General features: G+C 43.7%; 1 protein-coding gene across 1 annotated transcript in view; it reads right to left on the reverse strand.

Annotated features, from left to right (window-relative positions):
- The window catches only part of POF1B (POF1B actin binding protein), a 48,836-nt gene extending 34,361 nt beyond the window's left edge, over positions 1 to 14,475 (reverse strand). Inside the window, exon 1 of the mRNA XM_045029019.1 lies at positions 13,630 to 14,475. Coding sequence (XP_044884954.1) covers positions 13,630 to 14,292 — 663 coding nt within the window. The 5' untranslated portion in view covers positions 14,293 to 14,475. The remainder of the gene's footprint in view (positions 1 to 13,629) is intronic.
- Positions 14,476 to 15,349: the final 874 nt, after the last annotated feature.

Here is a 15,349-nt window from a genome sequence, read left to right on the forward strand (position 1 = left end):
TATTGTGAAAGTTGGGATGCTTATTTACCACGTGAAACTTGACAACTGTGCTTGTAACTTGTAAAACTATTTTACGCTAGTAAAAGTACTGAAGCATTCTCATAGGTATAAAGACCAGGAGACTATTAAGGTAGAATACATCTCTCACCTTCTAAGATTTAAGGAAAAATTCTAGACTCTACGTATAATAATATATTTAGAGCTCAGGGGGATGTGTTACTTTCACAAATCCATGTTCACTTTCAAGATACGTAGACTCTGTTTTTTACCTCAAAGCATGTACCCAGTTACACCCATTTAAATTCATAGCAATGCCTCTGACTTAAACATGTGGCCCGATCACCTCCTTAGCCCTGGTCTACACTGGTGGGGCGGGGGGTGAGAATCGATCCAAGTTATACAACTTCAGCTATGTGAATAACGTAGCTGAAGTCAACGTACTTAGATCGACTTACCATGGTGTCTTCACCGCGGTGAATCAACTGCTGCCGCTCCCCCGTCGACTCTGCCTGCGCAGGAGTCGATGGGAAAGTGCTAGGGGGTCGATTTATCGCGTCTAGTCTAGACGCGATAAATCGATCCCTGCTGGATCGATCGCTGCCTGCCGATCCAGTGGGTAGTGTAGACATACCCTTAGACAGCCTGAAGGAGGGGACAAAATGAGAAGTCTCCATGAGGTTCTGCTTGTTGAAATTGCTCCTCACTTGTTCTGTCAGAGAGGTGGCATTTGCCTGCACTTCTGCCCACATCTGCAGAACAGGCTGGAGTCACACAAAAACCCTGTGCCTCCACACCAGCTTCAAGTCCCCAGCACAAGCTCTTCGTTCCCTGCCACTGCAGCTCCAGTGGGGCTATGTTGCCAGGACTTCTGCAGCCAGCAGCTGCTCCCGGAACCCTCTCCTCTCAAAGAGTGATTCCCATCACAGTACAGTGGGTGGGGGGAAAATGTAACAGCCTCAGGTTATATTACATTTCCGCTTAAAACTCGAATTGATGAATAGGGATAAAATGATGTACCTCTTCCCCTCAGCTCTCCCCTTCCTACAATGTACCAAGGAAAACCTGCAGTGCCAGGGGGCAATTGAATTCCTTTCTTGCAAGAGATAGAGGTCGGCATGGAGAACATCCCATTGTTGCACAAATTTTCAGTGACAAGATTGGGCCTTGGACTTGCACCAATGTAACCAAGCAGGTTTGGGCCCCATACTATTAAACTTGGGATGATAAATTTAAACATGAACTGGCAAGCAGAAAAGATTGTGGTTTTGCCCTCTAAGGTTTCTTTAATATGTGTTAAGGTGACTTCATGGGTTTTTGGTTTGGTTTGGTTCCCCCACCCCCTTATAATTATTTCATTCAACTACTCAGCCAAGGAAATTTGTTGCAATGAGATTCTAACAGACTGTAAAAAAAATAAAAATAAAAATCACTAAATAGACCGATAAATTGTGGAATGGGAACCAGTGTTGAATTCTGTACTGTTTGGGCCAAATTCTATGAGGTCTTGAATATGGGACTAATTCACAGGATTAAGTGCAATTTTCCATTTGAATGTAGGTTGCAGACTCATGCCTTTAATTAAGAAATGATAGGAAGAGATCTCCCCACTAATGTGGTGAATGTGTAATGACACCAGAGCACTGCTGGTTCAGATAAAAATAAAAAACTACAAAGAATATATACAAGGCAAGCAAAACGTATCTGAAGGGTATCTTAAATATGAATGTTGCCATTTAAAAAAAAATCAGAAATAAGAATTCCAGCAACAGATTTATAAATTCTGTTAACCAATGACCTAACAGTTTGCAAATATAATAGTTAATTTATCACTATACAATATGATCAAAGAAATAAAATCATGACAGATAAGAACTCTACCTCTGAACAGAGATAATGAACTAGATTCTGTCATCAATTAAATTGGGGTAAATTGTAACTCTGTAGCCTTCAGTAGAGTTACTCCTATTTACACCAATGTAAACTGAGAACAGAATTCATCCCGCTATCCAGAGAAACAAGAACACTCAGAAGAGATCATGAAAAGTAAAAGAAAAATCTGTTATAAGCATCAGACTGTGAGATTGCCTATAAATGAACAAGACTTACAATTTTTTTTTAAATAATCTGGTTCTCTAATTGTCACTCCTCCTCCATGTTAATCTACTAAATTTGGTAACTGGGAGGAGAGGGGTTAATTCTTTGGCTCTTGGTCCCAAACAAAACAGACAGATCATAGCATTGGCTAATATTCCACTGGCATCAATGGGTGTTGAGGGTGCTCGGCACCTCAAAGGCTCTTGACCCTGCAAACCTTCACTTACTCAAGTACAAACTCTTCACATGAGGGTTTGCAGGACTGAGCCCTTAGGTGTTTTGCTTCAATGTAAAAAAGGCTTTCTTGTTATTTCATGTTCTAGTCACTCTTCAGAAATCATGACTGGGATTTTAATACTTACAAACTGTACTACAGGCAGGGTTCATTCAAACCAAATAGCAAAATGAGATCTACAGTAAATACAGTAAACAACTTCAAAGATTTATCAACTCCTTCACGTAATCCAGGTGCAATTTGCCTTAAAAGACTCCTCAGACAACCTCATTAAAATCAATAGAATTATTCCAAACATACCCTGATCTGACACAGAGCAGCATTTGGCCCACAATCTCAAACAGGAAAGAGTAAATTAAAGGATGGATACAGCAAACAAATACTAAGAACAACATATTAATAAAGTAGCTGCTTTCATCTGTGACAAGGCAATACAGTCAAATAGATCATAAAAGACATTATCCATTTCCAAATTTTCTTACTCTATAATGTAATCAAAGTATACATAAGAATAATCATAATGGCAAACACTGATTCACTGACAGAGTAAATGCTATAGTAGAAATGTTTGATTTATACACCCCCACACACCCATTCATTATCTTTTATGTCCTTAATGAACATACAGAATCTATCCAGAAGTATTTTTTTTAAACTATCACACAAGAGAATCCTCTTGGCCAATCAGCAGTAGCAACAATATAATATTTCTATATCACTTTTTATCTGAGAACTCAATTAAGGTTCAGAACATCGATGTGAAGTAGGTATACCTATGTGATAACTGGATAAACTGAGATGTGCAGAAATTAAGCAATCTGCACAAAGTCAATAGGAGAGAGACCTATTCTTCACAAGAGTTCTTACTTCTAGTCCCCTGCATTTCCAATTGGACAACTCAGCCTCCAAAAGAATTATATACTTCCCCATGTAGGGGAATGAACAAACATTAAATTCCACCTACTCTCCCTGTCACTCTTTATACTCCTTCCAAAATTCTTGCCAACCACTTCTTTTATTTCTTTCATCCACTTCCAACTACACGCCTTCTCACTTGCTGACACTTGAGTTTGAGAAACCTCCTAAATTAATGTTTACTAAACATCCTTCCTCTCCACCTTCCAAAAGTTTATGACCAGTATTCCAGCTGTAGAAACCACAACTCACGTCTGACCTTTCTGTGCCTTTAGAGCCTGATTCAGCAAACACTTAAGCACATACTTAACTTTAGGCACAGAAATAGTCCCACTGACTTCAATATGACTACGGTACATGCTTAAAGTTAAGCAATCTACTGGATCAGCAATTTAGAACCTCAATTGTTTCAGGGTAGAAGCTTCTTGTTTGTTTGACACACTTAATTAATGTTTTCTAATATATCCACAATACTACATGGAGAGACAAGGTGGGTGAAGTAATATCTTTTATTGGACCAACTTCTAAAAAATACCACCTTACCTCTCTAATATCCCGGGACTGACACAGCTACAACTACACTGTGTAGTAAAGAACTGCATATTAATTAATACTTAACATTTTCATCTCTAGATTTCAATGCACATTACAACTTTGGGCATATATCTCTATTTTACAGACAGGGTCACTGAAGCACAGAGAATTTACCTACCTGATCATAGGCAAGTCAGAATTTACCTACCTGACTTGCCTATGATCACAAAGCACAGTCAGTGGCAGAAGGGGAACTCTTGCCTCCTAATTCTCAGCATAGAATTCTGTCTAAATGCCACCTGTAAAGTTCTGACCAGCAGCATTAATACTTGCTTGTCAAAGTTTTCCTTAAATTTGTTCAGGATTAAAATTCTTCATTTCATAAACTGGAGCTAAAGACAAAAAAAGGAATTTTCTTTGCTCGATAGTCTTTTTATTATTAATTATTATAACAACCCTCACAGGCCTGATTTTGAAAAAAGTTAGCTTAAACAATAATATATTTAATATGCTCACACACATCACCACTAGTAATGGAAACTAGATAATTGTGCACAAAAATTATAATAATTTGTACTGGCAATAACACAATTTGAATACATAATCAAAGTGCATACACAAATGAGGCACATAGCTGTGAGCACATCGTGTGTGAAAATCTGCACATTCATTTATATGAAAATACAGCCCTATAGCAGGATATTGTACTATGAACATGGGCGGCAGGTTATATATTTGTGTGGGGCCCGGGCCCCAGCAATATTCAGGGCTGGGCGCCCTGCTCCAGCAATAGTTGGAGCTGGGTCTCTTCCCCCCCCGGTCCTGCCTGGATCGGCCCCGGCCACCGCAGGTCTCCCCCTGCCGCCGCGACCCTGCCTGGAGCAGGTCCCAGCCCCCGCCTGCCACCCCCCCTCCGCCGCGTTGTGTTGCGTCCCTGCCTGACAGAACACAGCGCGCCTCTCCCCTGCCTGCTGCCCGGAGGGCTCCCAGCAGATTTGCTGTCTGCTGCCGCAGGGTCCTAGTGCCTGCCCACCGCCAGTACTGGCAAGGCAGGCTGCCCTTACCCTGAGCCTCTCCAACCCCAAACCCTCAGCCCCAGCCAGAGCCCTCATTCCCCCCGCACCCTAATCCTCAGCCCCAGCCCTGAGCACCCCCACATCATGAACCCCTCATCCCCCTGCACCCTAATCCTCAGCCCCAGCCAGAGCCCTCATCCCCCTGCACCCTAATCCTCAGCCCCAGCCAGAGCCCTCATCCCCCCGCACCCTAATCCTCTGCCCCAGCCCTGAGCGCCCCCACATCATGAACCCCTCATCCACAGCCCTCACCCCACACTCCAAACCTCTGCCCTAGCCCTGAGCCCCCTCCTGCATCATGAACCCCTCATCCACAGCCCTCACCCACAGCCCAACCCTCTTCCCTAGCCCTGAGCCCCCTCGCATCATGAACCCCTCATCCACAGCCCTCACCCCACAGCCCAACCCTCTTCCCTAGCCCTGAGCCCCCTCCTGCATCATGTACCCCTCATCCTCAGCCCCACAGTCCTCACCCTGCACTCCCTCCTATCCCCAAACTCCCTCCCCCTTCCCACACACCTCTTCCCAACCCCAAACTCCATCCCAAAGCCTGCACCCTTCACCTCCTCCTGCACACCCACCCCCTGCCCCAGCCCAGAGCCTGCACCCAGCACCCTTCCTGCACCCTAATCCCCAGCCCAGGATCTGCACCCCAGACCTCCCCCGCCGAGCCCCCTCCCAGAGCCTTAGGCAGGTGGGGGCGGAGTTGGGGGGGGCGGGGTTGGGGGCGGGTTCTGGGCCCCACCAAAATTTTTACAAACTTGCCACCCATGCTATGAAGATAGGGATTTTACAAATGTTTACCTGTTGAAACACATATTACTGAGTATTATACTCTCTTGTTCAGTCTTAAATAATTTTTCAAGGTCATATCAAAATCAATTTTTGAAAAGTCATTCACATTGTGGGAGTCTATGAAAAACTGCAGATGCCACAAAAATAAAGTTTTCCTCAGCTTCCATGAAGCAAAACACTGGAGATTCAGAGGGAAAAGTCCTGTAGTCTAGAGAGCATAATAGGGATGAAATCAATAGAGTTCTATAGAAATTTCTCAGCCACCCTAAATATGGTAATTTAATAGAGAATGATATCCTTTCTAAATAAAAAAAAGTGGGGGGGGGAACCAATAATCTATAAACTATCCTATAGAATGCTGTAGCAGGATATATTTTCTATTAAAAATTCTAAATTCTATACGATGGTTTAGAAAGCCTATACAAAGTCTATCACTTTCTATCTGGTAAAGTACTTTTCTGTAAGGTCATTTTTTTAACTGAATCAGACAGATAGGTATTAAAATAGTTTAAAAAAGTTAATATGATTACGGTTAAGAGATCTATCCAAGAACACCAAAATTCCTACCTAATACCCTAAGTACATTACTTTAAAAAGTTATTTTAACAGTATACAAAAGTCAAATTTGACAATTATTGTACTGCAGAATTATGGAGAGAAATGTGTGCCACTATAGTTAAGTGTTCTTAGTGTTTCTATTACAAACCATAGATGATGCCTGATCCAATTCCTATTGATCCCATTAATATCCGCCTATTGCAAAATTTGATCATCCATCAAGATACTTAGTCCAGGAACACCATTCTTCTATCCACTTTCCAAAACATCATTTGAGATGTTTTAAAGTTAAATTAACATTAGAAACAATATGCTCATCTCAAATGCATCTTCAAGGCTTTGATAGGTAAGTGAACTTTCCCGAATAGTAGTTAATGTTGTCTAAACAATTTTAAATGTCTAAAATATTGAAGTTGAAATTACATGCACAGACCCTTGTGTAATTTTTATAAGGGTTGTATTATTAGTTTGCATCCTATATATACTTCTCCCATTTGAGACATAGAATCAGATTCTGAGGGCAGAAAGGTACACTGTAATTGTCTGATTTCCTGCATAATGCAGGTCATAAAAATTCCCCAAAAGAGAGCATATCTTCTTGAAAAACATCCCATGCAGATTTAAAAATTGCCAGTGATGAAGAATCCTCCACAACCCTTAGTAAATTGTTCCAAAGGTTAATTACCCACACAGTCATAAAAAGTATACCTTATTTCCAGTCTGAAGCTGTATAGCTTCAACTTCCTGCCACTGGATCTTGTCATACTTTTGTCTGCTAGATTGAAGAACCCATTAACACAGATTTGTTCCCCATGTAGGTACTTACAGACTGGGATCAAGTCACCACTTCACCTTCTCTCGTTCTTAAACTGAACAGACTGGAGTCTATCCCTATAAGGTATGTTCCCATTCCTTTAATCATTCTCATGGCTCTTTTCTGAGCACTCTCCAGTTTACAAAACATCCTTCTTGAATTCTTGACACCAAGAACTGAACACAGTATTGGATTGCATTATAGCCCTTTTGGCCACTGAGACACTGGGAGTCATTATAACCCTTTTGGCCAGTGTCACACTGGGAGCTATCCACCCTGATCACGTCTTTTTCAGAATTACTACTTCCCAGGACAGAGCCCCCTATCCTGTAAGTATGGCCTACATTCTCTATTCCTACTCATATAACTTTACATTTAGCTGTATTAAAACACAGTTTGTGTTTTGCTATGGTCTTTTGAGCATAATACAATATTTTTAGAAACTTATTTCAATATGCACCAGACGTGCCTATGTATCAGGTACAAATAAGTTTGCCACAGGATTGGCCTGGAGTCTCCAGGAATTAAAGGTTAATCATTAATAAAAGATGTCATGTGATGAAATCTCCAGGAATACATCCAACTGAAATTGGCAACCATAGGTGCAACCGGCCATTCCAACAGCCAGGCATTGTCAGAGCAGGAGGGTGCTTCATACACACCACCTCCTTTTCTTAGCTATGTCCCTGAACACTATGGGCTATAAAGGGAGGAATCCCCTATGCAAGAGGAATCTTCAGCTAGCTGCTTAAACTGGATTTAACTCTGCTTTGCACTATCAGGAGTGACAGAAAGCAGACCTGAAGAGGGTAGGATCTGACCCAACAAGTTCACATTTAGGCACCCCTGGATCTATTCTCTTGTACCCAAACAAGTTATTTACACTTTTGGACTAAGAGGCACTTACTTTAGCTTTAATTTCTACACTTGAAAGCTGACTAGGTAAAAAATTAATCAGTAAAAATTGAACTATTCTATATTTCCCTAGGGACACGTTTTCTAAATTTAAGGGTAACCTGAACATTTTTGACCAGATTCTGCAAACATTGATGTACGCAAGTAATTTCATTCATGGAAGTAGTCCCACTGCAGTTACTCAAGTACTGTACATCTGTGTTTGTGGGATTGGGCTTTTACACATGTATTTAGTTAACCAACATATTCAAATATTTGGTGCAAAAATCCTGTGAGAATTTATTTGCAACACTATTTATAATCACAATCTGAAATATTCCATCCAATCCATCCCCAACATTCATGGCTAAATATCTACCTGCACACCATGGATATTCTATGATTTTGTGGTGAATAATTATAAAAGATATTATGATTACGTGGGATAGGAAGCAGTCTGTAGCAAACTGACTGAATTTGCTAAAGATTAGGCTGCCTCTGGAATTAGCCAAATATATATTCAGATTGAAATCACTTTACATCATACACATGGTGAGGCAGCTAAAATTTGTCAGTTCTTACAAATTCCAATCTAAACTATTTGTGAACTACCTGTCAAAGAGCAAGCAATTTATGAAGAGGGGCTCTCTTTATTTTAAGCTAAATAGGAATTTAGCTTAATCCTATGCTCCAAATGAAAAATAGTTCACTTGCTATGAGTTCTATGACAACAGAAGGATTACAATTAGAAATTACCCAGAAAAAAATTAACATTAATTTTGTAAGCACTGAACTCTTTTTTTCAATCACTCCTAGAATCACACTTACGTAATTCTTACCCATGAATAAAATGAAATAAGGTAGAATAAAAAAATAAAATAAAAAAAATCATACACATGCTGTATCTATGTTATGAGTTTATGCACAGGCATAAACAGATACTTCAGATAATTGCCACACTTCATACCAGACCATCCTGATCCTGCAACACTTGCGCAGGAAAAACTCCCACTGAAGTCAATGAGAGTTTTGCCTGAGTAAAGACTGTACAATCAGGCCCAAAGACTTTTAGGTCAAACACAAATCTGCAAGTTCGTTAAAAATGATATGATCAAAGATGTATCCCAATGCCATAAACATTCGGAACAGGATGACATCTAAAACTCTTTGAAACTCAAATATTAGTAAAATGATCCAGGAAGGTGTGAGCACACTCATTCACGCAGAGCTGAGGTTGTTCAGCATTATATACATATTACATCCACTGTTGGTAAAATGCACTGTTTTCCAGAGTTTACAAAAGCCCTCTCCCACAGCAATGACAGATATCCTACTAAGTGAAATCACAATAGATAGATTAAACAATCCACAATAAGAAATTACACAAACAGAACAAATTCACAATAGGGGAGACATTTCACTTTTAGTAACATCTCATCAGCACTACAAAGAAATTATGAAACAAAATTTTATTGCAGCTCCATGAACTTCTGTCGCTAATAGTATCAACAAATATTAACTTTGCTTTTGTAAAAGATAAGACACAGCATTTCCACAGAAAATGGATGTATTTGCTGAAGTAGTGAGAAAAGAAGGTTGAGGGAATAACTAATACTTGCTGTGTAGTATCACTCTATGCTACTGTGCTGTTCGAAATGTAGCTATAAATTAAGAAAGCATCTGCTTCTTTATTATATATATTGGCATCCACTACATAATATTTAAATCAGTTTAGCTCCACAATAAAAACTCCATCTTTCCTCCACACTTTGATCTAATTAAAGACCTACTGGTCTTTATCTAATATCATGCTGGTATCTGTTCTCCTATTTTTTTATAATCAACTTTTCTGGAAAGAGGGCTACAGCTAATAGTCTGATTTATTTAAACTGATTTGTGCATTTTCAATTGCAAGTAGAATTCCTTTACAGTTTCATTTACTCTGTAAGTTTTTAAATAAAGCTTCTTGTTATAGTTCATTTAAGATGGGTTCTAGAACTAATGTTTTTTCAGTAGTCCCTATTCTTTTTTATATATTGTATGTATTAAACTTTTGTGTATCAAAAGAAACAAAAGCCACAAATAAAATAAAATATTGCACTTAAATATAATGATTACAAAAATAGGGGTGATACATTTCAAAAACACCATTTTTTATTCTATTGGGACACAGAGAGATGCAGAAAATTTTGTAACAGGATGGAATATCTGCAAGATCATAGAATCATAGGACTGGAAGGGACCTTGAGAAGTCATCTAGTCCAGTCCTCTGCACTCATGGCAGGACTAAGTATTATCATTCCTGACAGGTCTTTATCTAACCTGCTCTTAAAAATCTTCAATGATGGAGATTCCACAACCTCCCTAGGCCATTTATTCCAGTGCTTACCCACCCTGACAGTTAGGAAGTTTTTCCTAATGTCCAACCTACACTTCCCTTGCTGCAAGCTTCTTGTCCTATCCTCAGAGGTTAAGAAGAATAATTTTCCCCCTCCTCCTTGTAACATCCTTTTATGTACTTGAAAACTGTTATGAACCCTCTCACATCTTCTCTTTTCCATATTAAAACCCAATTTTTCAATCTTCCCTCACAGGACATGTTTTCTAGACCTTTAATCATTTTTGTTGCTCTTCTCTGGGCTTTCTCCAATTTGTCCACATCTTTCCTGAAATGTGGCACCCAGAATTGGACACAACACTCCAGTTGAGGCCTAATCAGCGTGGAGTAGAGCGGAAGAATGACTTCTCATGCTATTTTTTACAACACTCCTGCTTATGCATCCCAGAATAATGTTCGCTTTTTTTGCAGCAGTGTGTTACACTGTTGACTCATATTTAGCTTGTAGTCCACGATGACCCCCAGATCCATTTCTGCAGTATTCCTTCCTAAGCAGTAATTTCCCATTTTGTATGTGTGCAACTGATTGTTCCTTCCTAAGTGGAGTACTTTGCATTTGTCCTTATTGAATTGTGTTGAACTGAAATGTTGTGGTTGTTTATTTGTTTGTAGCTCTGTAGCAGTGCCATAACAAGGGCGAGGCGAGTGAGGCACTTGCCTCGGGCGCGCAAAGCTGAGGGGCGCAGAAAAGTCCTGGAGCATCCCTGCCGGAAGGAAAGCTGTGTGCGGCTCTCCCGGCTGCTGTTGCCTATGGCTATGCCTATGGCAACAGATGCAGGGGCAGCAGGCTGCTGCATGTCAGGAGGGGAAGGAGGCACACAGCCCTCCCCTCCCACGGCACCCACCTGGAGGAGACGCCGAAGGGGCTTCCGGTGGGAGACACTACAGGATTATCTGAAGTGGACTTCACTCACCTGAGCAGCTGCTGGGGCTTCGGTGAGTGTTTGACCCTGTGATCCCCCGCCACCACTCCTGCAAACACTGGGCAAGGGGCAGCCCCAACCCCCACCCCCAGTGAGGCTATGGCGAGGGGCAGCAGGGGAGGAAGGAAGCCATATGTGATGGCAGTCCCCCCCACCCCAGCACCCACCATCCCCTCCCAGAGCCCTCACCCTCTCTCCGTCCCTCAAACTCCCTCCCAGAGCCTCCACCCATCCTGCACCCCACCCCGTGCCCCAGCCCGGAGCCTGTACCCAGCACCCAAACTTTGTCCCAGAGCCTGCACCCCAGACTCCATCCCAGAGCCCAACCTCTCAACTGTCCTACACCCCAATCCCCTGCCCCAACCCAGGGCCTGCACCCTAGACCTCCTCACCCACCCAAACTCCCTTGCAGAGCCTTACGCAGGTGGGGGGTAGAGTTCGGGGAACAGGGGGGCTCTGAGCATTCTGGGCATCAGCACCACCATTTCTACAAACCTGCCACCCCTGATACTCAGAGGGGGGTGAGGAGGTGAGCGGTAAGTTGGTGGATGGAGGGGGGCAAATCTCCCAGATTCAAAATCTGGGACTGTGTCTGTTGGTCCTTTTTGCTGCTTTTCTCTGGGCTGAGAGAGGGTGTTCCCAAAGGAAGGTGCTTGCTCCTAACCCCCGAGGCCGTCAGTTCTGCTCTTCTCTAGTCAGCCCACTTGACAAGTTTGATTGTCCTTGGTCTGGCTCCCAGCCCCTCTCCAAGGGTTGCAGCTGTCTGGAGGTGCTGCCTTCCACGCCTTCCTCAGTCACACCTCATTCATTCAACAGGGCAACTGATTACAAAGTGGGGGGGGGGGGAGATCTTATTCTACTTCTAGCAAAAAGACATTTTTCTTTTACCTTAATTATACTACCTTAGGGGTCCGCTATAACATATTACCAACATTCAATACAAAGTCATAAAAAGTTATACAAAAATGCATAATGCAGAGATTTATCTACAACTGCATTGATTGACTGCTGTGTGCAGTAATATAGTGATGCCTGGGTCTTTGAATGAGGCTTTATACTTGGGGGGACGAGCGGCAGGTCGGGGGCGAGCGGGTGGGCAAAGAGGCGAGCAGTGAGCCAGCAGGGGTTCTAGTATGTTACATGCACTATGATGCACACCTTATATGTATTAGTTGATTTTGTACATGGAATTTATTATTAAAATAAACGTTCTATTATCATTATTATTCTTGTTATTTATGTATTTTTCTTTTTTTACAAAGTAACTACTATGAAATTATATGGAGGGGGTAGGGCGCTATTTTATATTCTTGCCTCGGGCGCAAAAATAGCTAGTTACGGGTCTGCCCTGTAGTCAACAATAGTTCATAGGAATTACTAAAGAAAGCTTGAACAAAAACAAATGTAGTTCATCCATTCAAAAATAGGAAAAAGTGGAATTTAAGTTGAAAATCATAAAAAACCTGGATTGTGAAAATACATTAGCGTTATATATAGCTTTTCACACAGAGATAATAAACAGGTTGCTTAGCATAATTTCAGCAATGCCCTGTGTAAAGATGAAATTTATGCTTTTCTTTAATACTTACAATGTAATTAATATAATAAAAATTACTACTGGAACACAAAAAGATATCTTAAAGTACTATTTGGTTTTGATCTCATTCCAAAAGCAGTCCCTAGCTTTTATAAGGTTCATCTATCCAATTCATAATCTGTTTATCTTAACAGTACAAAAATGATATATAGGTTTCTTATATAAGAACAACACTAGAAATCCCAGGACAGATTGCAAAACACTTTTAAACCTAATGATTTCACCTTTTACAGTTCTCCGCTGCAGATAATCGTCAGTGCTCATACATTAATCAGTCCTGTTTACACCACATTCATAAAGCTGTCACAAATATACAGAACTCTTTTCTAGAGTATCTTCTCTCTGTATGTCAATAGCTCTATGGTGAAAGCTGAACATGCCGCTGGTGAATGCCAGAAAAGAAAATACTCTCCTATGCAGTTTGCAAATCTGTTTAGAAGCATAGTAGCCCTTGTATGACTCACTTCAGGAAGCCCAGCCATATACAGGGATTTTGAATGTCAAGGGTTCGCCAGTCTCTCAGCAACAGTTATGTAAAAGAGCCTGTGCATCAGTGACCCCACCCACAGTGTAACCAGTCAGTGCCTCCCCCCACATTGTAACTAGTCAATCACCCCCCACTTCTCCCCACACACAAACACTCTGTAACTAGTCAATGAACCACCACCTCCCCGCACAGCCACCCCAGCAGGAAGTAGCCGAGGTCCACGTCCACAGAAGCACAGGAGGGGAGCCGAACGAGCCCCCGGCCAAGTCCCGAGGGCGGGAGGGGAGAAGGGGAGGGAGGCCCGTGTACCTGCTGAGGCGGGTCGCGGCTCCAGATGACATGCTGGTGGCCTGGCGCGTTCTCCAGCGGGGACACCGGCCTGGGGGAGCACGGAGGGGGCTCCAGCACCTGCACCCGCTTGCCGCCGGGGCAGCTATAGGTCCTCACCCGCTCGTACACCACGTTGCCGTCCTGGTGCTGGTGGGGCAGCGGCTCCGGACAGGGCAGGGGCCGCAGCTCGGGGCATGGCTTGGGCAGCGGCTCCGGGCACTGCTGGGGCCAGCTCGGCAGGGGCTCGGGGCACGGCCGGGGCCGGCTCTGCAAGGGAGGCGGCTCCGGGCACTGCTGGGGCCAGCTCGGCAGCGGCTCGGGGCACGGCCGGGGCCGGCTCTGCAAGGGCGGCGGGTCGGGGCACGGCAGCGGCTCGGGGCACGGCCGGGGCCGGCTCTGCAGGGGAGGCGGCTCGTAGCACGGCAGCGGCTCGGGGCACGGCTGGGGCCGGCTCTGCAGGGGCTGGTGGCACGGCCGGGGCCGGCTCTGCAGGGGAGGCGGCTCGTAGCACGGCAGCGGCTCGGGGCACGGCCGGGGCCGGTGGTGCGGCAGAGGCAGCGTGTGGTAGCAGGGCTGGGGCCGGTGCTGCTGCAGGTGCGGGGGCAGCGCCTGGGGCTGCACCTGCTGCTGGCCGCCGTACATGCTGCCCGCGGGGCGCCCACCCCGAGCCGGGGAGCTGGGCACGGCGGAGCGGGAGCGGCAGCTGGGACGCGGGGCAGCAAGTGCGGGCGAGCTGGGCCGGGGCGGGGATTAGTAGCCGCGCGGGCAGCGCCCAGGGCTGGACACGCCTGGGAGCGGCAGCGGCTCACCTGACCCCGCAGCAGGGAGCGGCCGCGCCCCTCCGCGGGCAGGCTGCCAGCTCGGCCGGGAGCGGGGAGCCACCGCCGCCGGCAGAGCCACAGCGACCTGGAGGGGAAGCCCCCAGTTTCACACGAGTTTAGAGTTGTTCGCTCCAGAGTGGGAATAGTAATTTTAGCCTTTAAAGGCGCTGGAAAGTGGGTAGTGCTATCGCCCATTCCCCTTCTGCTAAAAACAGACTGTACCATTGATGCCACTATCAGGGTGACAAGGAAGGAGTTAGTATTAAATAATGAAAATAGGTCGAGTGAAGGAAAGCCTTCACAGTGTTAACATGACTTATCATTCATGGCCTAAACTAATTTTTGTTACAGGCACAGCTTACAAAGAGAGATGTTAGATAAACATAAAAATACTCTTGCTGGAAAATGGAACATAACTTTATTTCTTGGAATTCAGAATAGTAACACATGCACAAACCAAAGAGAGACAAAGCAGACTGCTCTCAAAAACAGACCACAGCTTACCTTGGTCTGGCTACTGCCAGGCCCAGATCTCATGCTTCATTACAAAGACCCATAGGGGCAAGAAGGAGCAGGAAATTTGAAGACCTTTGATAATTTAAAGTAATAAATCATAATTTTAACACAACTTTCAAAACACCACAGTTTCCAGTAGAGACAACCACCATATTTTCAAATAGGAGTCTATGTATATTTGTACAGAATAACCCCTTTATATACTCGTTGTCATCAGCCTTGGTTGAACATTTCCTGCAGCTGTAATAAAGCAAAATGAATTAATTTGATTCCTGATGTGAGTCCACCTACACTTCCCCTTTGGTGTCCTAATGTGTTTCCAGGTTGGGTTGAAGGGAAGGGGGAGTGTAATCATTCAGTTA

The sequence above is a fragment of the Mauremys mutica genome, chromosome 9 (assembly GCF_020497125.1).
Source record: "Mauremys mutica isolate MM-2020 ecotype Southern chromosome 9, ASM2049712v1, whole genome shotgun sequence".
In the NCBI taxonomy this organism is placed as follows: domain Eukaryota; kingdom Metazoa; phylum Chordata; order Testudines; family Geoemydidae; genus Mauremys; species Mauremys mutica.